At 38.5% G+C, this 25,067-nt stretch overlaps 1 protein-coding gene across 8 annotated transcripts in view; it reads right to left on the bottom strand.

Annotated features, from left to right (window-relative positions):
- The window catches only part of AKT3 (AKT serine/threonine kinase 3), a 306,832-nt gene that overhangs the window by 136,733 nt on the left and 145,032 nt on the right, over positions 1–25,067 (bottom strand). For 6 of the 8 annotated variants that reach the window (XM_023247426.2, XM_023247427.2, XM_045049318.1 and 3 more), the window contains one exon: positions 7,689–7,800. In XM_023247426.2, the coding sequence (XP_023103194.1) occupies positions 7,689–7,800 (112 nt within the window). Of the gene's footprint in view, positions 1–7,688; positions 7,801–15,342; positions 15,493–16,476; positions 16,683–25,067 lie in introns of those variants that run through there. The other 2 variants (XM_045049321.1, XM_011290838.4) reach the window with 2 other exon arrangements.

Here is a 25,067-nt window from a genome sequence, read left to right as displayed (position 1 = left end):
TTTCTTGGTAGCACTTACAAATAAAGTTGGTTTTTGTATGTTGACCTTGTACCCTGAAACCTTACTAAGTTGATGTATCAGTTCTAATATCTTTTATTTTTCTGGATTTTTTTATACATGTGAGCATGTCTACAAATAAGGACAGTTTTACTTCTTCCTTTCCAATCTATTTGCTTTTTACTTATTCTTCTTGCCTTATAATACTCTGTATCAGACCATCATTACAATGTTAAATAAAAGTGGTGAGAGAAGACATTCTTTTTTTTTTTTTTAATGTTCATTCATTTTTGAGAGACAGAGACAGAGCATGAGCAGAAGAGGAACAGAGAGAATGGGAGACACAGAATCTGAAGCAGGCTCCAGGCTCTGAGCTGTCAGCACAGAGCTTGATGTGGGGCTCGAACTCACTGACCACAAGGCGGGACCCGAGCTCAAGTCCAATGTTCAACCGACTGAGCCACCCAGGTGCCCCAAGAGAAGACATTCTTAATGTGTGCCTGATCTTAGAGAGAAAGCAATGAAGCTTTTACCTTTGAGTATTATATAAGCTTTTGATAGATAGATAAGGTTTTGATAGATAGGCTTAATGAGGTTGAGTAAGTTCTCTTCTATTCCTTGTCAGCTGAGTGTTTTGGTTATAAAAGGATATTGAATTTTGGCAAATACTTTTTCTGTATCTGTTCAATGACCATGTAGTTTTTCTACTTTATCCTACTAATATAGTGAATTTAGTTGAAAGCCTTCAGAAAATGCAACTGAGCTCTTGGATAAACTCTATTTGGCCACGAAGTATTATTCTTTTTCTATATTTTTTGAATTTGACTTATCAAAAATTTGTTAAGAAATTTTGCGTTGATGTTCACAGGTATATTATAGTTCTACCTTCTTATGATGCCTTTGCCTGGTTTTTGAAATATGGGTGACCTTACAAAATAAGTTGGAAAATGTTCCCTTCTCCACTATTTTCTGAAATAGATTGTGTAGGACTAATAATAAGTATTTTTTTAAATGCTTGATAGAACTCACCAGGGAACCATCTGGACTTGGGAGTTTTCTTTGAGGTAAGGATTTTAAGTTATTACCTCAATTCTGTTCATGGATATTGGCTATTCAGGTTTTCTAATGTTTTCTTGGATTGATATTGGTAATTTGTGTCTTCCTTCTCTCTCTTTTTTTTTTAAGCAATTTTCCAAGATGTTTCTAATTCTTTGGTTTATTGATTTTTATTTTTGTTTTCTATTTCATTGATTTCTGACCTCTACTGTTTCCTCCTTGATGTTTATTTTGGGTTTATTTTTCTAGTTTCCTAGAAAGGAAGCTTAGGTTATTGGCTTAACTTTGTTCTTTCCAAATATAGGCATTTAATGGTTATAAATTTCCCTCTAAGCACTCACTTAGCTACATCCCACAAATTTGTATATGCTTTGCTTTCACAGTTATTCATCTAAAAACAATTTTCTGGGGCTCCTGGGTGGCTCAATCGGTTTAGTGTCTGACTTTGGCTCAGGTCTTGATCTCACCATTCATGAATTCAAGCCCCGCATCAGGTTCTGTGCGACAGCTCAGAGCCTGGAGCCTGCCTCAGATTCTGTGTCTCCCTTTCTCTTGGCTCCTCCCCTGCTTGCACTCTCTCTTTCTCTCTCTCTCTCTCAAAAATAAATAAACATAAAAAATAAAAAATAAATAAAACAAAACAAAAAACCCCCAGAAGTTTCTAATGGCTCCTATGAATTTTGTTTTTGACCCAATGATTTTTAAGAGGTATAATCCATTTTCAACTTAGCTACATCTTTTTTTTTAAGTTTATTTATTTTGATGGGGCACCTGGGTGGCTCAGTCAGCTGGGTGTCTGACTTCGGCTCAGGTCATGATCTCACAGCTCGTGAGTTCGAGCCCCATGTCGGGCTCTGTGCTGACAGCTCGGAGCCTGGAGCCTGCTTTGGATTCTGTGTCTCCCTCTCACTCTGCCCCTAAGCCACTCGCATTCTGGCTGTCTCTCTCAAAAGAAATAAACTTAAAAGATTTTTTTTTAATGTTTATTTATTTTGAGAGAGAGGGAGAGCACACATGCATTGGCAGAAAGAGAGGAAAAGAGAGAGAATCCCAAGCAGGCTCCACACTGTTAGCGCAAAGTCTGACATGGGGCTTGAACCTATGAACTGTGGGATCATGACCAGAACTGAAATCAAGAATCAGATACTCAACCGACTGAATCACCCAGGTGCCCTTATTTTCAACGTAGCTCTTCTTTATACTTAAAGTTTATTTCTTATAGATAGTACATAAGTGGTCCTCATATTTTTAATTCTGAAACTCTCTGCCTTTAACTACTGTGTTTAACCCATTGATATTTAATGCAATTATTTATATGATTACACGCAGTCTACCATTTTACCTTTTTTTTACACTTCTCCTTTCTTTTTCCCCTGTCTGTTTTTGTTTCATTAAATTTTTTCACAATTCTATTTCAATTTTCCCGTTGGCTTTTCAGCCATTTTTTAAATATTATTTTTATATATAGCATTAACTTCACACGGTCAACCTACATAATGTACTCTGGATTAATTTTTTATGACGCTATTTCTCCTCATATTAGCATTGTAGTCATCAGATGCTTGCTTTCCTTTTGGCAATTATTCTTGAAATTGTAACATTCATCCTCAACTTAGCAAAACCTAATATAACATGTCCACACTACTAAGTCTTCTTAGAAAATGCAGTGACATCATAAGACATTAACCCCATTTTCCCCTCAACCTCAATTTGTATGTTTTTACTTCAGATTTTTTATTCTTTATACAATTAAACCACAAAATATTATTATTCATAAGATCAATATTCATTTGGTTTGATCAATTTAGTTACCATTTTGTTTTTCATTCCTTTCTGTATCTCTTCTCCCATCCAGGATTATTTTTATTGTGTGTGAAGAATACCCTATTAGTATTTCCTTTTCTGCAAGTCTGCTGGTGAGAAATTCTATCAATTCTTGACTGAACTTACTAAAATATTTAATTGAAACATTTCCATCTTACTTTCATTCTTGGAACATATTTTTGCTCATTACCACTTATTTTCATTTAGCACTTTGAGAATATCATTCCATTATCTCCAATTATCATTCTATCCCATATATTCCAGGTCAAGTATTTCTACTTCTATCACCTTTTAGTCTAACTGATGCTCCTTTGAAGGCAAATTATCTTTTTTCTCTATCTGCTTTGAGGATTTTCTCATTGTCTTTGTTTTTAAAAGTCTAATGGGACTAAGTGGGTTTTCTCTGTATTTGTTCCTGCATGGGCTTTATAGAACTTCTTCAATATGTGGTTTGGTGTCTTTAGCCATTTTAGAAATTTTTTAGCAACTATCTCTTCAAATACTTTGTGCCCCATTCTTACTCTTTTTCGAGACTCTAATTACGTAAACGTTAATACCTTCTCACTGCATTCCTTTCACCTTACATTCCACTCTGACTTATTTTTATTCTCTATCCTTATCACTTCATGTTTCATTCTGGATATTCTGTTATAACCTAGGTATGAGTTCCTAATTTTCCCTAATGTTAGGCCGAATCCACTGCTGAAACCATCTACCAGCACAAAGAATTTTAAATATCTTATTTTTCAATTTTAGAATTCCCATTTTATTCTTTTTTATAACTTCTAGCTCTCTGAATTTCCCAGCCTTAACTTTTATTTCCTTGAAAATACTAATACAGAGTTCTTTTAATTTCTGTCTGATAACTCCATTATCTAGAGTGCTTATGAATCTGATTCAGTTGTCTGTTTTGTCTCTGTGGTTTGTGAATCTTTGAATCCTTGTTTATTTTTTTAATGCATATCGAACAACGTACATTAAAATTGTAAATAGTTTAAGATTAGTTATATTTGCTTTTAACAGGCTCCTAGGAGACTAGCAAAAATGGATCATATTAACCAAATTTAAGACCTGAAATAATTTAAAGCTAGATTTCAGTCTTTAAAAGATAAGTTTAAATCCAGTTTATCCTTTCTTCTTAGTGCCAACCTAAAAGGTATTGATGTACCATGACCCCTCTTTGGTAGGCCCTGGATTCCAGAATGTGACTCCTAGATCTGACAGCTACTCCACATGTTAACAAATCAGACAGTTCTAGAATTGGCAGGGACCCCTAGTAAAACAGTGGGCTCATCTCTCTAAGTTTCACTCTTCCATAAAGTTTTGATCCCATAATTCTTCACAGCCAAATTGGCTCTTGTATGCCTTTTTTTTGTTTGTTTTAAACCATTTTGTCCACCTTTTCTAGGAGTTCTTAGGTGGACTACTGACCTAAATTACCTTATTCACCATAACTAAAATATATATGTATGCTCTGCAAAACAGTATTGGGTCCAAATATCACACTAATGAAAGAAAGCACGCAATCTTCTTATTACTAAGTAATGCCAGGAAACGTACTTAATTTGGGAAACAGAATGCAGACCCCAATGAAGCAAGTACACTTATCTTTTTAATTTAATTTAAAAGAATATACTACTTATATGAAAACTAATTTTCACAAGCTGATTATTTACTTAAAAATAAACATTTAATTAAAACATCTAATACATGTATGTGACTAAAGCCATGGTGTAATATGAACTTAGGGTCATGGGGAAACCTTGGCATTGTGAAGAAGTATAACAAAGCATTATAGGTAAAATGATAACAAGTATGCACTAAGAACAGTGGTGTTCTAAGGCAAACAATGTTAAGCTTTGAGTGGAGACAGAGGAGAGGAGTGATTTGTAAGCAGAGATGTACAAGATGAGCTGGCACAGAAAGAAACAAGCAAGGGAAGGTATTTCTGACACAGGGGCAAAAGAGCCAGGAAGAGCCATAGGCAATGTGAGAGTCCACTATGGAATCAGTAGTTGGGAAACTATAAGTATAGCTCACCACAGCTGAAACACGTGCGCACATAAACATGTGGGCATGAGTGCAATAGGGCCATCATGGTGATAAAGAAAGTGATTAGCTCTAAGAAAGGAAAATAGCCTGGGTCTGTAAAGTGGATGTTCCGGTATGACAAAATAAACTATATACGAAAAATCATATTTAACAGTAAGTAATTTGAAATGCATTCATTAAAACCAGAGGAAAAAATAAATGTATCTGCTATCATGAAGACTATTAAATACTGTTGAAAAACAAAATAACAGGGGCACCTGGGTGGCTCAGTTAGTTAAGCGTCCCACTTCGGCTCAGGTCATGACCTCACGGTTCATGAGTTCAAGCCTCACGTCAGGCTCTGTGCTGACAGCTCGGAGCCTGGAGCCTGCTTCAAATTCTGTGTCTCCCTCTCTCTCTACCCCTCCCCCACTCATGCTCAGTCTCTTTCGGTCTCTCAGAAATGAATAAACATTAAAAAATATTTTTAATAAAATAAATAGAATAAAAACAAAAAAATAATTGTCCTATCAGAAAGGAAGAGACGAAATTACTATTTATCTGCAGATGCTATGCTTACAAAAACTAAGAACATTTTGGGAAAAAAAAATAATGGAATAATAATGGAAGTCTTGCTTTACTATATGTTTCCTTTTCCATGAAATTGTTTTTCTTAATTTTCTTACTTCTACTTATGGCCTTTTCTGTCCATTAGAAGTTAAAAATTTTATAGGGCTTCTCTAATTAAAACCATGTGGTCTTAGTGCTGGAATGACAGAAATCAAAGGCCGGGGGGGGGGGGGGGGGAGAAAAAAACCTAAATATACAAATATTTATGTACATGTGCCATCCATAATGAGTGAGGACAGAATGGATTATTCAATGAAAAGAAATGGACAAAAGAACAGAGCTGAGACAGTGGTCTCATCCTTTGGAAAAAAAATAGATTCCAAACTTCCATCATTCAATAAAACAAATAGACTTTTTTTTTTTACATAGATTAGAGATACATATTTCATTTACAGCAAGGATGGATTTTAGACTGGCAGACAGAACACAGAAAATATATAGCTTTCCTAGTTCTCACTACATCTTTCTAAGTCTTCATTAACATTAAAGTCGTATAAAATCTCCAGACACCAGATTCTAGATGAATATAGAAAAACACATTCCAATGGTAAATCTAAATATGCTGTTTTTCATTTTTACTAAAACTGCCTTCTAGTCATAAATGCAAATAAAAACTGATTGTTCAGAAAAGTAGTGTGATATAATTGCAGGAACTATTTTGAAGTCTTAAGATATGGCATAAATCCAGCTTTGCAAAAACATAAATGGCAAAATTAATCATGCTTCAATGGGATGTTATAAATCCACTAAGAATCATATTTTCAAAGAATGTACAGTGACATGGGAAAAGTTCCATTCATTCAGCCAGTCAACAAATACTACGTCGGATCCTGGACTGTGTTATAAAGATAGAATATTGAGCAAGGAAGATACAATCCTTGCTAGTCAAGAATCTCATAGTCCAGTGAGAAAAGCAAACAGAGATTACAGTGGTGATACACCAGACATAAAAGCTGTAGGGAGATACATAGTATATAGAAGGGGGGCCTGGCTCATCTACAAGACTCAGAGGTTTTGTAGAAAATGTGATTATTTTAAGCTCAGATCTGGCAGATAAATAGGTATTAGCCCAGCCATGGTTACGAGCGGAAGCATAAGCAAACTGAGGACTTAGCATCTAGAAATGCCCCAGGAAGACAGGGTAGACAGGGGAAAAAAGACATCCCAAATTGTATGTATACTCAAGACCTAAATACATCTGCACAGAGTAAGACTGGAAGTGTAGGAAAGAATTATCTATCCTTAACTGGGATCAAAAAATTACAAGTGATTTCTAGTCTGCTTTCATTTTTCTTTCTTTTCTAAAGTAATCACATATTATCATTCACTGTTCATTGATCAAAAGGGTATTATTAAAATAATACTTTACTGTTTACTAGGTCTTGGGGGAGGTTTTTTTTGGTTTTTGTTTTAAATCTTAGACAAGTCTCTTAAGACCTCATTTACTCATTTGGAAAATAGGGCTAACAACATTTAACTTCACAAAGTTGCTGATTTGGATCAACTATGATAATATCCGTGCAGGGAAATGATTCTGTGGTTGTGGTTGTTGGACCTAAGTCAGAACCAGAGCACAAGATAAGAGATTATAAAGACAGATTTGGGGGTGGGGGTGGGGGTACAGCGGTTGTAGAAATGCGTAGATCAGGAGGATGAAAATATGGCCCTGATGAAGTCGTCACTCTCCTCTTTAGCATGAGGACGGTCCATGCCAATCTATCCTGGTAGCTTTTTCTCGCGGAGCTTAGCCCCAATCTCATAATCCTTCTCAATGTCATAGTCCAGGCCGCCACCAACAAAACGTCACACTGCTTGAAACCTTTTGCTGTTACTAGCCTCAGAATTCCAAATATGAACACAATTCTACCATTATTTAAGGGTAGTTTAGTTATAAAAATGTCTTAATTTATATTTTAATTGGTGAATGTCCTGTGCTTTGCTAAGAAGCGAATCTCACAGCAGTTCTAGAGGCTTTGATTTAGGGTGTTGCAAGCCTCTGTTATTCATTACTTATACCAGAAACAGAATTATTAAGGGACTATTGGATTTTACAAATATGTTCACATATATTTACAAATGGTGAAGTCAGATACACATATATCTTTTTACCAATTGTTGCTTTTTCATAAAATAGGAAAAACATTTCTTACCTTTCCTCTGGAGTATCTACATGAAATGTTCTCTCTATAACAGTGGTCCACTGGAGACATCTGATAATAAATGTGTTTGGCTTTGGTCGTTCTGTTTTCATTAACTGGCATTCTAGAAATGACATAAAATGTCTCTTTGAATATACTTACATTTAAACCAGGAAGTAAAGATTTGAGAACTAGAGAGTTCTACTCTATGCAACCTCTCAGCTTTCCAGGGCCCTCCATTCAGGGTTGTTCACAATCTGACCTCAGTATTTCCATTCCATCATCCATTCTGGCCACATGCTCTATTAACCAGCCAAACTGGACTACTTACTTTCCCCAAACACATCTTGCTCTGTCCTGTATCTGTACCTTTTGTTCCAGCAGTTCTTACTACCTGGGGCGCTGGTCACTGATTTCACCCCTCCCCATATTGCAATCACTTACAGTTGAAAGGTCCAGATCCAATCCCACTCTTTGCAGGAAGCCTTTTATATCAACCTGGTCCTAAACCAAACATTCACCTCTCCATATTCTCATTACTTATTATCATATCCCTCATTTTTCACTCAGTATAGACTATCTTTATTATTATTTATCATTTAAAAAGGTATCCTTATCCCCCTAGATTATAAGCTTTTCTACAGTATACACCACTTAAAAATCTTAGTAAGCACAGCCCACAGAGCCAGTTCATCAAAAGTGATAAATTAAGTCAGGGAATAGCTCAGAAGATTTCAAAGAAGAGGAGGAGCATTTTGTAGTGGCTGAAAGTGTGGATTCTAACACCTGTATTCTTGGATTCAATTTCTTTTCCTACCATTAACTATGTAACCTGGGACAAGTTAATTAACCTTTCTGGTCTGCAAGTATCAAAGGGGAAACAAGTAACTACATCATAAAACTGGTGTGAGGATTAATAATAAATCAGTAGGATGCTGAGACTAGCATGTAACACATAGTAAGTTGTCAATACATGTCAGTTATCATTATCAGGTGTATATACTGAGCAGGACTTTAAGGATACACGGTAGTGGCCAACAAGACAGAGTAGGGTAGGGTTGTTTTACTGACACTGCTCTTTTGAAAGAAACAATTTCCCTGCAGCTGACAAAGTCAACTGTGTTTTCTCAGTGTTTATCTGTTCTGCGGTCCCTCCATCAGTAGCAACTATCGACCTCCGTCTCTGTCTTTATAGGACTCAAGTCATTGAGCACATTGGACCAGTTCCTTGTTGACTCTTTGACCTAAAAAGATCATTCACCGAAGGGTCTCCACTTAGTTTCTTCTCGTGTCTAATAAGATTTCACAGTTTCAGCCATCATCTCTTGGTTTACCGATCTAAAACTCCACACTTCTTTCCATCTTGGATCTGTATTTCGTGATACCCATGACTAGCTATACAGTGGGTCGATCTACCTGGCTGAATTACTGGTATGACACCTAACACCTACTATCTTTTCCCCTGATTCTGTTCCTCCTCCTGGCTTTCCTAATTTTTCCACCATCCAGACTCAAATCATGGGGTGCTCCTCTTTGATACTGGTAGTATTTGCCAGGACATGACTTTTCCAGCAATGCAGTCCTACTTCAGACTCTCACTGCCAAATGCCTACACCTCCCAGGTGCCATAAAACCAGCTCTTCCTACTCAGAAATGTGGAAGGGCTAGATCCATTACTGAAGGCTAGAAACTGTATTCTAAAAGACATCAGAACTTGGCAACTGTCACGATGAGCACGGGTGAATCCCTGCTTTGTACACCTGAAACTGGTATTTCACTAACCGGAATTTAAATAAAAACTTAAAAAAAAAAAAAAGACATCTGAACTCATCCAAAAGTGAGCTGATTGCTCCTACCTTTGCCCCTCCCCCCTCCGCCACCCTCCACTCTAGCTCTCTCCATCTCAGATGACGGCACCTCCATCCCCTTAAGTGCTCAGGTCAAAAGCCCTGGCACCACCCTTAACTCCTCCTCTCTTCTCATATCTCATCCTGGAAAGCCTGTTGGCTCTGCTTTCCAAATGTATCTAGGATCATTTCTCTCCTCTCCCACTGTCTGGGAACAACCCATCATTATCTCTCATGTGAACACGCCCAGAACTCAAGAGTAGCTCTCTCTGTCCCTCACTGTAGTCGGCTCTCAACATGAGCGGCCAGAGATCTTAACATGATCGCCTGCAAGAATACATTCTGCAATGCTTCTGATTCACTAAGAATAGAAGACAAAGGCCTTGAAATGATCAACAAGGGTCCTACATGATCTGGGCCTCCCACCCACCCAGCTTAAGTTTCTGACCTCCCAACCTAGTCAGTATTCCCTTCCAGGCCACCCTGGCTTGGGTGCACTTCCTCAGATAGGCGCTACACCCTCTCTACTAGCCTTGTGTCTAGATGTGCTCTCTGCCTGGCATGCTATCCCCTCACACAGCCCACGGCCGACCAAGTCTCAGATCAGATCTCACCCACATGCGACCATGCTGCTGAAATTCTGTGATCTGCACCCTTGACCCGGGCCTCCCCAACCCCTCTTACCTGCTCTACTTTTTTATTTCACATACGTTATCACCCTCAAACATATGAAATGGCTTAGTATCTTTTTTTGCTTATTGTCTATCTCTCCAACAAGAATGTAAGCTGCACTGATAAGATTCTTAGCACCTAGAACTGTGCCCATCTGTGCCTAAACACTATTTTTCCCCAAAGCAGACACTTACCAAATATTGTCCAAGTTGGATGAATTCTGATAGTAGTATCTAAGAAGAAGGTAGTTTTGATGATATAAGAGGAGTAAATTTCTGGAGCAACTTCCTTATACAGATAAGAAGAGAGGATTTGCTAGACAAGCAGAGGGCTGGCTCTAGTCAGGAGTATAGACCATTTAGTGAGAGAACAAGACACTAAGAGCCCCAAAGCAATCAAGGGTATACGTGCAAGTAGGAGCTAGTAGAAAGGATTTTCATATTACTTCTATTTTTTTTCCCCCAGTGAATTGGGATATAAAGCCATCTTTAAGAATCAGGTTGAGGGGTGCCTGGGTGGCTCAGTCGGTTAAGCATCCAACTTCGGCTCAGGTCATGATTCCGCAGTCCATGAGTTCAAGCCCTGCATCAGGCTCTGTGCTGACAGCTCAGAGCCAGGAGCCTGTTTCAGATTCTGTGTCTCCCTCTCTCTCTCTGCCCCTCCCCTGCTCACGCTCTGTCTCTCTGTCTCTGAGAAATGAATAAACCTTAAAAAAAATTTTTTTTTAAGAATCAGGTTGGAAGAGGGTCGCCTGGGTGGTTCAGTCAGTTAAGCATCCGACTTCAGCTCAGGTCATGATCTCACAGCTCATGGGTTCCGGCCCCGCGTTGGGCTCTGTGCTGACAGCTCGGAGCCTGGAGCCTGCTTTGGATTCTGTGTCTCCCTCTATCTCTGCTCCTCCCCTGCTCAAGCTCTCTCTCTCTCTCTCTCTTGCTCAAAAATAAATAAACATTTAAAAAATGTATAAAAAGAGATTCAGGTTGGAAGAGGATGCACTGGGGCTCTGAGAAGAGATAAGGTACGTAAGAGCCCTCTAGGAGAATAGAAGAGCGAACAGACTAGGGAACTGTAACACGACAGCGGGACAGCATCAGGGGCCCGTTGGAATTTCACAATCAAGAATTCACATGGTTGCGTGTTTCCCCCAGATGTATTTATTCAGCTACATGGGTGTGGCTGGGGCACACAGAGGACTGGATTTCAGCAAAGCTGTAATTTAACCAAGTAAGTTTGGCAAAGCAAGAAGCAAAAGAGAGGAGTCACGGCACCCTGATTTAGGTAATCAACTGGTGAATTCAAAATGGGTAAGGAGAAAAGCGAGAACCTGGTGGTGTGCAAAATAATGAAAAGGTGGTAGAATCGACAGATCGTAAAATCTGTTCCACAGTTAAATACTGTACAGCGATGTCACATACTTTTTGAAATATGAATGTTAAAAGCACCAAATACAGAATGTCAATTTATATTTTGTTTAAATCCGAAAGTTCTAAAATACTGCACTACAAATATTATAAATACTATATACTATACATTTATACCTATAAAGCACAGACCCAACCTGATTCTCTGTGAAGACCACTGTTCTTCCCATTTCCTACTTCACAAAACTCTTATTAAGTTTCCAGTCAGTTTTTATACAGTTCAAGTGACGCCCTAGTAGAGAAATTACTTAGAAGTTAGGAATTATGTGCAAACCTTCCCCATAACACCTAGGACGCAATAGCACATAAGGGGACACAGGACATACCTCATGACTGAACAAGTGACTGAGTGACTTTTAAAGTAATGAATAGAGGACAGACACAAGATGGGCAGGCCTGACAGAAATACTCAAGGGTGAACTCTATGGACTGTATGAAGCAGAAATAGGAAGGACAGATAAGGGAAGTAAGAATGCCCAATCCAAGTTCACCTACACTTTAGTTTACTTAAGGTCACTCCTGTGGTGATGTTAAGATGACTAAGACAGCAGACTTTAAAGAGATTTTTTTTTTTTAATTTTTTTTAACGTTTATTTATTTTTGAGACAGAGAGAGACAGAGCATGAACAGGGGAGGGGCAGAGAGAGAGGGAGACACAGAATCTGAAACAGGCTCCGGGCTCTGAGCTGTCAGCACAGAGCCCGACGCGGGGCTCGAACTCACGGACGGTGAGATCATGACCTGAGCCGAAGTCGGACGCTTAACCGACCGAGCCACCCAGGCGCCCCAAGACAGCAGACTTTAAAATCAGAGTGTCAGAGGTGTCTGGGTGGCTTAGGTGGTTAAGCATCTGACTTCAGCTCAGGTCATGATCTCACAGTTTATGGGTTTGAACCCTGCGTCAGGTTCTGTGCTGACAGCTCAGAGCCTGGAGTCTGCTTCTGCTGTGTCTGTCTGTCTGTCTCTCTCTCAAAAATAAATAAAAACTTAAAAAAAAATTTAAATCAGAGTGTCAGACTCAAATCTAGCCTCTCTCACACCAGCAGTGCTGTGATCCCCTGCAAAGCACACCTCCAAGCCCCCAGGTTCAGGAATTAAAGAAAGACTTTAAAGGAAGCATATTTTCAACACTATACCTAAGTGAAGTTTAAGGGATATACTTTTAAAAACTTCTCAATGCTATAATTTAACAACCTACTTAAAATATTACATATGGGATTATAAGTGATTATCAATTAACATAATTTACAAAAGTGATAAACAAGTGATTAATTACCATTCTCTAGCAGACCACTGGAAAGGAACTTCTTAGAGACGAACAAACTATTTGTATTTACATACAGGATGGTTTTGGAAAAATACTAAAACAATAACATAATGACCTAAATAGTTATGCACAACTTGGCTATTTGGACTAAACATGCTAAATATTCATGGCCTCAACGACCTATACCAATTCTGGGCCAGCCACTATGTAAGACTCTGGGCATAGTATAGTAACAATAATGAGTAAGAAACTCTCTACAACCTATAGCACACACCAAACTCTGTTATTAATCGTTCAACATCCAATTACAACACATGTAATTGTAAAGTAGTACTTCACTAATGGCTTAAAGGTTTCAATCAGGACCTTCTGAAGCCTAGCTGAACAAAAATGTTATTATGAACACGTAGTTTTTACTACTTTCTGTTTTTACAGAAACAAACCTATATTTTATATGTTTCAATATGAAATACTCTACAAATGAATCCTACTTCAAAATGATACAGTAAAAGAGATTGAGACAGTAAAAGAGAGAAGCAGTTACCAAAAGCTGGCTCAAGATATTCAGTGGTACTCGGGTCAGTACAAGGGAAGAGGGCACTCTATCTCCGTATCGGGTTTACTGCTGCACAAAGATGTAGTCAAAGAGCTGAATCTGAATACAAAACCGTTGACACTGTCAATTACCATGTTTAAACAAACAAGTGAGCCTTTGGTTCTTTTATGTTAACCAAAATATGGAATCATGAACACATCCTACAGCTCCCTGTAAAATGAAGAGAAATACAGGAGTTTTCAGAATATGGTTCATGTCTGAAAACTCTCATTCTTTTTTTTTTTTTTTAATTTTTTTTTTTTCCAACGTTTATTTATTTTTGGGACAGAGAGAGACAGAGCATGAACGGGGGAGGGGCAGAGAGAGAGGGAGACACAGAATCGGAAACAGGCTCCAGGCTCTGAGCTATCAGCCCAGAGCCCGACGCGGGGCTCGAACTCCCGGACCGTGAGATCGTGACCTGGCTGAAGTCGGACGCTTAACCGACTGCGCCACCCAGGCGCCCCTGAAAACTCTCATTCTTAAAGGACACTCTTATTCTTAAAGGGAATGGTGGTTGATAATTAGATTAACTAATACCTCTTCAGAAGAATATTTTCCTTTTAATTATGGAAAAGTTCCCAAATCAAGGTAGGCCACGTGAAAATTCTAAAATCAAAAGCAGAAGCTTTGAATAGCGATTCTAAAAAGCTATTAACCAAATGATTAGCTATGATTTCTGGAGCTATTTAACGCACTAGTAAAAAGCAAGTGTTCTCGTATAAAATGCCAGGCAGCTAACTTTTATTATATCATAACCCATCATACATTTCAGCAAAGCATTTGTTACACTGGTACTTAAATTAGGTATCCTAGTTAAATTCACCTGAGCAAGTTAAACTGTAAGCTAAATTTCAAGTGTTCTGCTTATGTTTACATGTTCTGAACCACAGACACCCAAGTATATTTGAAGCTGTAATCACTTTGTAAACCTGGAAGCCAATTAGAGGATTGTAACACGCCAAATCAAAAAAATACATACCAAAAAGAATCTTTATAAACAGATATAGGTAAAATGAAAAGAAAATTAACCAGCATCCTACCACACAAGTATAACCACTGTTAAGGTTTTAATGTACATTCCTTCAGAACTTTTCTAAGCATTTTTAAAAAATAAAAATGAGACCACAACACGTAAGACATATTATGTAGGTGCTCTGCTCATTTAATATGTTGCAAATTTTTCATTTCAGTAAATGAAGGTCTATACCATCCTAATTTCTTAAAGCTTATTTATTTATTTTGAGAGAGACCACGCAAGTGTGAACAAGGGAGGGGCAGAGAAAGGAGAGAGAATCCCAAGCAGGTCCTGCGCTGTCAGTACAGAGCCTGATATGGGACTTGATCTCACGAACCATGAGATCATGATGGCAGCCTTAATCAAGAGTCAGAGCTTAACCGACTGAGCCACCCAGGCACCCCTACATCATCCTATTTAACAATGGCACAGAAACCCATCATACTCAGTTATCACAGTGGGCAGATTATGATAATATGCCACAAAACAAACAAGTGGATTATTTAGATGTAAACAGGATAACATCTAACCATTTTAACATAGCCTGTTCTTGGGTACAGTGTTCAAATCTGAAAAATAATCATAAGTACCAGTTTTGGATCAACTAAATAAGAAAAACTAATTTCTATTTGAGGTATGATGAAACTAGGATCTAATAATAAAATTGTAAAAGAATCTAACGAGAACGTATATTGGATTCCAAGTTCTCTAAGAGCAAGGCCCATACTATTTCATTACCTAGTACTGTGCCTAAACACAGCAGGTCTCATGTGAATACATGTAATGAGAGAACAGATGACAAATTTTGTCATGTGACAAGTTAATGACACTTTGACAAGCAATTACCAGAGAATATTCCAGAAGAAGGGACTCTCCACAGGTCGCACAGCCTCGTCTCTCTGCTCAGTGAATGCAGAACCAAAGTGGGGGTCATATAGAACCCAGAACTCTTCTAGACCAGCAGAGCCTTAATGTATTCTGTTAAACAAGCCAGCTGTTAAAGCTATTTTAGGTGACAACTGGAAAAAAACCCGAATATGAATTTCTTCTTAGATATTATTAAAGAGCTCTAAGTTAATAAAATTTCTAAATTAATAAAATCCACCTAATAAAGGTAGACGGTGATACTGTAACTATGTGGGAAAATTCCTTATTGTTTACATAGAATTCAGGGATAAATGTCATAATACCTGAGTTTACATGAAATATTTTAACAAAATGATAATGTAAGTCTGATAAAACAGTAACTGTTAAGTCTAGGTAACAGGTAGAAGAGAATTTATTAAGCTATTCTATTTTATCTGTACATCTGAAATTTCCCATCATCAAAAGTCGAAAACGGAAACCCCCTCCAAAATAGTATTAGATCCTTTCCTCAAAGTATTGTATCCAAAACAAAAAACAAAACAAAACAAAAACCCCCAAAGGCTTAAATGGCTGACTATGGAAAAGGAAATTATTTTTAAAATATAAAATATACATGAGACTATCTAAAATAAAGGCTCTTCTGGTTAATTAGACTCACCTAATACAATTTAAACTTCAGAATATTTCATTGGGCATTTAAGTTTATAGGAATCACTGCTGGAATAATCGGTTTATTTCGTACCAACTCTAATTTACAACGTAAATGCCTCGTGCCTCTATTTGTGCCAACGGGACAGTATTTCTAGTCCGACACGCTCACCACCACATCGCCATGCGCACCAAGGGGCCTAAGCCATAAATACGCACCCAGACCAAGACGCGTGCGCACTGCGTGCTGATCGCCCTGCCCTCACAGCCCATTACTCAAAACCAGGAGCTATGGAACTGGCCTTCGTCGGTCGCCTTTCCCTAACCATCAGTAACGCTGCGGTTACCGTCTCTCCTAAAGTCCCTCGTATCTCTTCCCTGTTCTTGTCCCATTTTTCTGCTGTATCTGATGTTCTTGTCCCCCATCCTGCAAGTCCCCTCCCCCCGCGCCCCCAGGACACTGACTTTCCCGGTTTTGCTTCCATCCCTCTGATGGCTCAGGGGTCTTCTTTCTCAGGGTCTCTTCCTCCGAACGGAGCTGCTCCCTTAGGCTCCGTCCTTTGTGTTCAACTGTGCTTTTGTGATCATTTTGTCCTTAGTAAGTTCATTCACTAAATGAGTATTTATCGTGTGCCCACGGTGTGCCAGGCACCAAGCTAGGCCCTGGGGGTGGAGCGGCCAACAAAACAAAGTCCCTATTTTGGCATAAAGCTTCTGCTCCACTGAGTGGAGGCGTGGTCAAGCTATAACCAAGTAAAACAATGAATTTATTAACCTAGTACTGCTTGTAAGTATTATGAAGAGACATGAGGCAGGGCAACGAGTTAAAATGGCAGGCAGGCAGTACTACTTTAGAACGAAAGGGTAGGAAAATCCTCTCGCGGAAAGGAGGCTCCGGTGCAGCCGTCTGTGGGAGGAGGCTTCCGGTCGAAGGCACAGGAAGTGCACAGACCCACAGCGGGAAGGGGCCCACAGATGTGTCTGAGCAACAGCAAGGAGTCCAGTGTGGCTGGAGTTCAGGAAATGGTAGGAAATGAGGTCAGGGGGGTCTTCAGTGACCTGGGGAGGGCTGCAGATATAATCCTGGGGGAGCTCTCTGGTGGCTTTGCCTCAAATGTCACCTGATGTCTGAAGACTCTCAAACCTGAACCTTCCATATGGCAAAGCTGGCATCGCTTTTCTGAGGCCCTATTATCATCCCATTCTCAACATACCTAAAAGCGTTTCATATTTTCTTTTATCGTCCGCACTGAAAATTACCACATCGACACAGTGTTTCTATTCAACTTATTTCTGTATCATTTTCCTAATCACGCAATAAACACACTCATCTTTGACTCTTCTGACCCATAGCTAAGCAACATTCATCTTAACAATTCTTTCAGAAACGTCTGTTTTCACTGCTCAACCAGACACTCATTACCAAAATCGGGATCCCTGAACTGGCCTCCCAGATGGTCTCCCTTCCCCCACCCTTCTCCCTGTCCAAGGTGTCCCACGTATGACTATAGGCCTGAGCAGTCTTCCTCAAACTCTTATTCTATAGATGATTCTCCTTCTCAAAAATACACAAGTCTCTGCAGGACAAAGCTCAACCCCATTGGTCACTCATAAGCAAGCCCAAATCCTTTTCAAATTTTATCCCTTACTATAAAAACAATAAGGGGCACCTGGGTAGCTCAGTTGGTTAAGCGTCAGACTTCCACTCAGGTCATGACCTCAGAGCTCGTGAGTTCGAGCCCTGCGGCGGGCTCTGTGCTGACAGCTCAGAGCCTGGAGCCTGCTTCGGATTCTGTGTCTCCCTCTGTCTCTTCTCCTTGCCTGCTCACACTCTGTCTCTCTCTCTCTCAGAATTAAGTAAACATTAAAAAAATAAATAAAAACAAAATGAATACCCCACCCAAAAAAAACTACTAGAATTCAGAACTGAATTCAGTAAAGTCACAGGATACAAAATTAATACACAGAAATCTGTTGCATTTCTACACACTAACAATGAAGCAGAAGAAAGAGAAATTAAGAAAAAAAATCACACTTATAATTGCATCAGAAAGAATAAAATATCTAGGAATAAACTTAACTAACCAAGGAGGCTAGAGACCTGTACTCTGAGAACTATAAAACATTGGTGAAAGAAGTTGAACACGGCACAAATAAACGAAAAAATATTCCATGCTCATGGATTGAAAGAATGAATGTTGGGGTGTCTGGGTGATTCAGTCAGTTAAGCGTCCGACTTCAGCTCAGGTCATGATCTCACAGTTCGTGGGTTTGAGCCCCGCGTCGGGCTTTGTGCTGACACCTCAGAGCCTGGAGCTAGTTTCAGATTCTGTGTCTCCCTCTCTCTCTCTCTCTGCCTTTCTCCTGCTCACACTCCGTCTCTCTCTGTCTCAAAAATAAACATTTTTAAAAATTAAAGAAAAAAGAAACAAATGTCATTAAAGTGTCCATACTACCCAAAGCAATCTATAGATTCAATGCAATCCCTATCAAAATATCAACAGCCATTTTCACAGAACTAGAAAAGAATAATCCTAAAATTTGTATGAAAATCAAAGGATCCAAATATCCAAAGCAATCTTGAAAAAGAAAAACTGGAGGTATCAAAACTCCAGATTTCAAGATATAATACAAAGCTATAGTAATCAAAACAGTATGGTACTGGCACAAAAACAGACACATGGATCAGTGGAATAGGACAGACAGCCCAGAAACAAACCCACACTTATTTCATCATTTTATCTATAACAAAGGATGCTACAATATACAATGGGGAAAAGGCAGTCTCTTCAACAACATTGTTGGGAAAACTGGACAGCAATATGCAGAAGAACAAAACTCCACCATACACACAAACTCAAAATGGATTAAAGACCTAAATGTGGGACCTGAAGCCATTAAACTCCTAGAAGAAAACAAAAAGGAATTTCTCTGACATCAACCATAGAAACATTTTCTTCTACATTCTCAGATATGTCTTCTGAGGCCAGGGAGACAAAAGCAAAATTAAACTACTGGGACTACAACGAAATTAAAAGCTTCTGCACAGCAAAGAAAACCAACACAACAAAAAGGCAACCTTCTGAATGGGAGAAGATATTTGCATATGACATATCCAATAAAGGGTTAATATCCAAACTATGTAAAGAACTTACACAACTCAACACCAAAAAACAAATAAACAAACAACAACAACAAAAACAAGTAATCTGATTACAAACCAAGCAGAAGGGCTGAATAAACAAAGCCAAAATACACATGAAAAGATGTTCAACGTCACTCATCGTTCAGGGAATGCAAACCAAAACCACAATGAGACATCACCTTCTACCTGTCTGAAAGACTAGAATCAAAAAGACAAATAACAAATGTTGCTGGGCTTGCACGAAAAGTGAACCTTTATACAACACTGTTAGTAGGAAGAGAAATTGGTGGCAACCATTATGAAAAACTCTATGATGGTTCCTAAGAGTAAAAACTGAACTACCATATGATCTGGAAATCTCCCTCCTGTTCATTGCAGCATTATTTACAGCAGCCAACGTATGGAAACAACCTAATTTCCCTATGATGGACAAATGGATGATGAAAATGTGATATTAAAAAAAATACCCTGCAATTTCATGGATAACAATGGATCACATTTGAGGGTATTATGCGAAGTGAGATAAACCAGAGAAAGACAAACACTGTATGGTATCGCTTGTGGAGTGTGAAAAATTTAAAAGCTGATTGAAAACGACAAGGAGTACTTTCTCCTGATATATATGTGTATCTTCATTGTCCCTTAAACATTCTCCGGTTCTTTTTTTCAGGTGTACAACACAGTGATTCAACAAGTGTATGTTATGCTGTGCTCACCACAAGTATAGCTGCCGTCTGTCACCTGACAATGCCGTTTCAATACCATTGATTATATTCCCTACGCTGTACCTTTTATTCCTGTGACTTATTCATTCTACCACTGGAAGCCTGCACCTCCCACTCCCCCTCATCCACTCTGTTCATTCCCCACCCCCTCCCCTCCAGCAACCATAAGTTTGTTCTCTGTATTCATGGGTCTCTTTCTGCTTTGTTTTTTAAAAAGCTCCCAGATTATTCTTAATTTCAGGATTTAATTCACACTGCTTCTGTCATGTGAACCACTTTCCTTCCCTTCTACCTAGATTCCAGTCGCTGAAAAGCTCTGATTCCAGCTCTTACTCTCTACTCTGGAAGATCTTCTAAACTTAACATTTACATTGCACATGCTGGGACTGATCACATACTGTTAGTTACAGACTGCTTCAAGTGTATCTCCTTAACTATACTGTAAGCTTCAGGGTACCTGGTACTTCTAATAGTTCTGTTTGATTCGTCACAGCCTGAATTCAAACAAACAAAAAGAGCTTCAGAAAACATTTCTGAATACAGGGTGCCTGGGTGGCTCAGTTAGTTAAGCATCCAACTCTTGGTTTCAGCTCAGGTCTTGATCTCACAGTTTGTGAGTTCGAGCCCCACGTCGGGCTTTGTGCTGACAGGGGTCTCTCTCCCTCTATCTCTGCTCCTCCCCTGCTCTCTCTCTCTCTCAAAATAAATAAATAAGCATTTTTTTAAAATAGAAAATATTTCTGATGCAACAGAGTTTATCACAACTAGTTCTCTTTTTCTTATAAGATAATCTCAATATTTTAAAGTTCACATGCCTTGAGAAGCACAATTTCCTTTATGATCCCCACCAATCTTACTTATTTCTTCAAAATCCATTTGTCCAGTTTACTCTATGTATACATATAAATAAATCTCAATGATGACATCAGTTTGAAAAAACTATTTAAAGCCTAATCAAATTCTTGATTGCACAGCCATGGCTCTAACAATTAAAAGCTAGTATCCTTTCCCTATAGAAAGCAGTAGATTTATAGAATAGTTAAAGGGATTTTTTCCTTGGAGAACAATCAAAAGGTAGGCCTATCCATTCAGAGTAAAGCGGAGAACTATCAAAAAAAATGAATTTTGGAAGATTATAAACCAACAAACCTATTAATTTCATTGAAACCATATGTAAAGATAACCAAAGAGTCATTATTATAATCTGACCGGTCTGGAAAACACTAACTTCTTATAACTTTAAGGAAAGACAGAGATGTCTCGGTTTCCATTCAGAATTCTGACTCCAAATAAGCTATCCTGACTTTAAAAGGTTTCAGTCATAACCATAAAGAGGCCTCTGGGTCTTTACTATAGCACAAAAACAGTATGTTTCAAAATTGGGTATAAGTGGTGCATTGCAAGATAAATGAAGAGTGTACATTGGAATAATCAGTTCATTTGTCTCCAGCAGAATAAAAAAATCTCATCTTCTATCTTTTCCCAATTGAGTAGGGAAACTTTGCTTTCCACTACATCTTTCTCCAAAATTTATTCTTTTTAAATAATTAAGTACTAAGCCATTATTTTGGCCTATTATCAGCTGCTTTCCTGTAACATTAAGATTTTACGTGCATTATTTCCCTTTAATCTTCCCAGTAAAGTTTTAGAGGGTTTTCATTATTTCCATTTCACAAATAAGAAAATGGAAGCTGTCTGGTTTTTCAGTCACTAATTCAAAATCATCAAGTCATTAAGGTTGTAAAGCTGAATCTCTAATCCATGTTTTCTAGCTCTGAATTCTTGGCTCTTCTTGGTATGTCATGAACTGTTTTAGGAATGTTAGCTACTTACAAGAGAGGAAGTGAAGTTTTCTTTCTTTATAACAAACTTTGTATATTACACTTGCCAGTTTTCTGCAATTAATCGACAGAAATAGGTGACCTACAGAGAGTACTGAAATTGTTTTCCCCCAAAGTAAACTGACCAAACTTCTTGTCTAGTATTTATGCACCAAAAATAACTGCTATCTATTGTGAGAATACAAAACTTAGAAACACCAATAAACTTTTATCACGTGATCATAAGATAGGGAAAGTTCTAGGTGACAGATGAACTGTCAAGGAATAATACTGTTTCAGAAGTTCTTTACAGAAATTAAATTTGAAAAATGTCTTTCTGTCAATATTAAATTACTGGTTCAAGGCGGAGAGCACATTTGGAATATGTATTGGCCAAAAAGTTAAAAACCGTACAGGAAATAACATGTAACATGTAACATGTGCCTGGATTCTGATATTGGAATTTGTTTAGGCTTGTCAATGTCAGCCAACCCTGAAGATTTCTTATAATAGTCTAAGAATCAAGAGCCACTGATAGGAAAACAATAAAAATATAACTTCCTATAGGCACAGAAATTCCAAATATTTGGTGAATTATGTCAAGAATATAGTTTAATGAAATGTCCTCTTTCCCCAGGGCCATTGTGAAGCTCAAAGGAACAATGTGTATGAAATACTGCTATAAAGAGAGTATTGCATGTTTATTTTTAATCACTTTATAAGAATATCCTATAGAGACAGAAACTTTAAACTTCACCAGTGTGCTTTTGGAAGCAGTAACTGTTGCTGGTTGGATGATTCAATTATCATAAACTATTCTGGCGTGTTTCAAAAGCAGTGCCATTTTAAAACATAAAAAATGTCTAAAAATGCAACCATAGTAATAGATTCTGAGAGCATGGGTTGGGGGGTGAGGGAGAAAGACAATGACAAATTGGTCCAAAAGGACACTGAGACTTCATAGTTGGAAGACGATTGTGCTGACAATTAGTAACAGGAAGCAGAGCACAAAACAAATGAATGAAAAAAGCTGAACCAGCAATGAAAGACCTTATTATAGGGCAGCAACATTATTGTAATAAAGGGGCAATGTACTCTCCTCCATGAAACTTTCACACAGCCACCCTAGTCTCTTTTCTCTCTCCCTGCATTTCATTTTTCATTAGCATCTGCTTGATTATGTATTATTTCCAATCCAAAAGAATGCCTGCATAGTGTTCCTAAATTCCAAGGCTTAAAGGTCCTTCCCTGCACCCTGGCCTTGGGCCTCAGTTAACTTCACTCAAATAAATAAATAAATGCTTTTAAATTAGTATAAAGATATGGGGGGAAAAGACAGGGAGTGATTTAGACTATAATGGCAGAGAGATCAACAAAACACGTGTCCTTCAAGTCCAATCTGTTAAAAATGCAACGATCGTGAGTCATATGAAATATCCAGATGATTATGCCTCTCAAAATCAGTCTCTCCTATGACCTCTCGGACATAATTAGAAAAGCAAAGCTGAAACGGTCACATACCAGTGAATCCTCTGCATTAAGCTTCAGTTTCCACAAAGAGAAGCAGCCCAGAGCTCTGAAACAAATCTTCTCACGCTAGTTGAGAATCACCAGCTCGGACCCCTGATACCGACATATAAACTAGTCTAGAGGCATGGAAAGCCCACACTTTCTGAACTACCCACATGAGAAAACCTCTCACCTCAAGACCCCGGGGCAGCAGGAGAGGTTTCAGTTAAGCAATGGTGCACAAAAAATCACTGCCCTTGAAACCTGCAAGTTGGGGGTTTAAAAGTTCACATGATCACTGGCAAACTCCATGAGCCTCATTCCCTGGCTATCACGAAGCAATAGTATATATCCTGGAAAACTGTTAGTGGGATTAACATACCCATAAAGGTCCTCAACAAGTGGTTGTTGTTGTTGTTGTTGTTGTTATTATTATTATTATTATTACTACTACTACTACTTCTCAGCAGACTGAATGTCTCGAGAAATTACCATGTTGCTGACTGGCACACCACTGAATATCACAAGAAAGAATCGTATGGATCCTTCATTGTAACCTCCCTGACACCACATGTGACAAAACTCTGGAATCCCTGGGTGGTGGCGGGACCAGTCGATATTACCAGTCGTGTTGATAGGAATCTATCAAATAACCGGCCACCTAGCTATCACCTGCATGCTCGTCCCCCTGCTACAGAATAAGTAAGAACTGCTGTGACATAAAATACATCTCTCTAGAACAATGAGAATCTGCTATTAACCCACTGCGTATAATAGCTGGCATACGGTGAAGTTTCTGTGGGTGCTGACTAAACATTACTTGAAGAGAGCTGTCGTTTGAGCCCTGTGTATGATTCAACACACTCCAGCCAGATATCAGACGGACCTCTGCCTTCTATCTGCTTAGAGGCTCTGGGAAAGTTTCTTAATCTCTCTAGATCTTGGTTTCAGTGTCTAGTTTGCTTGGATTTTTAGGTACTTTTATTTCATGTCATTCCTGTCGTGACATAATGTGATCACATAAATAAAGCACGTCGTACATAGTAGGCTCTTAAAAAATGTCAATTCTCTTTCCTTGCTTCCTCAAGTCCCTCTTAATTTCCTATGACAGGCAAATACGATGGGCATATAACCCCTTTTAGTCGACAATTAAAAAAATGAATTACACATAAACATCTACGTTCTGGAAAACAAAAAATTAAGTTAAAAAATAAGTATTAAACAAATAAATCAGGTAGGTATCCACATTTAACTTAACCAAAAGTGATCTATAAATGTAACGAGCTCATAAATGAGTATAGTCAGAAGAGTGTGTGGAAAGAATGATTCTGACCCTTCAGAGATGGAAGGGCATCATGGAGGACAATGCTGGGATCGGTGACAAGATAAAAAACAACAGTGCACACAGGCTGGCTCATGTTGGGCAGCATTACACATTCAGCAAATTTTTACCTGGAAGACTGAGCTGGATTGACCTGTTAATAATTACCTTAGTGCAAAAGAGTACACAAGTGTGTGGCTGAACCCACACAGCTGCTTCTCATGCCCAGGCTGCAGGGGGAGAGCCTCCCACCCAGTGCCCCTCGCCCACTCCTTTCCACACCACCTTACCTCTCCTTTATCTAAGAAGTCAGGGTCTTGTTTTTAATAAACAGATAGAGAGATAATGTACCTTTTCCAAGTGAAAAGCTATCATTTGAAACCTTTTTAGCTGAAGAAAAAACACTGCCTTTAAGATGGGATTTTAAAATGGAGTACTACTTTGCATCAGTAAAATTATTTTATACTCTTCAAGGAGAGATGAGGAACAGCGATGTTACTGCAAGAACCGCACGTACAACACCAGGTCAGCTAAGG

The sequence above is a fragment of the Felis catus genome, chromosome F1, assembly GCF_018350175.1.
Source record: "Felis catus isolate Fca126 chromosome F1, F.catus_Fca126_mat1.0, whole genome shotgun sequence".
Classification (NCBI taxonomy): domain Eukaryota; kingdom Metazoa; phylum Chordata; class Mammalia; order Carnivora; family Felidae; genus Felis; species Felis catus.
The sequence above is the reverse complement of the archived record's forward strand: the minus strand, read 5'-3'. Positions and strand labels throughout refer to the sequence as shown.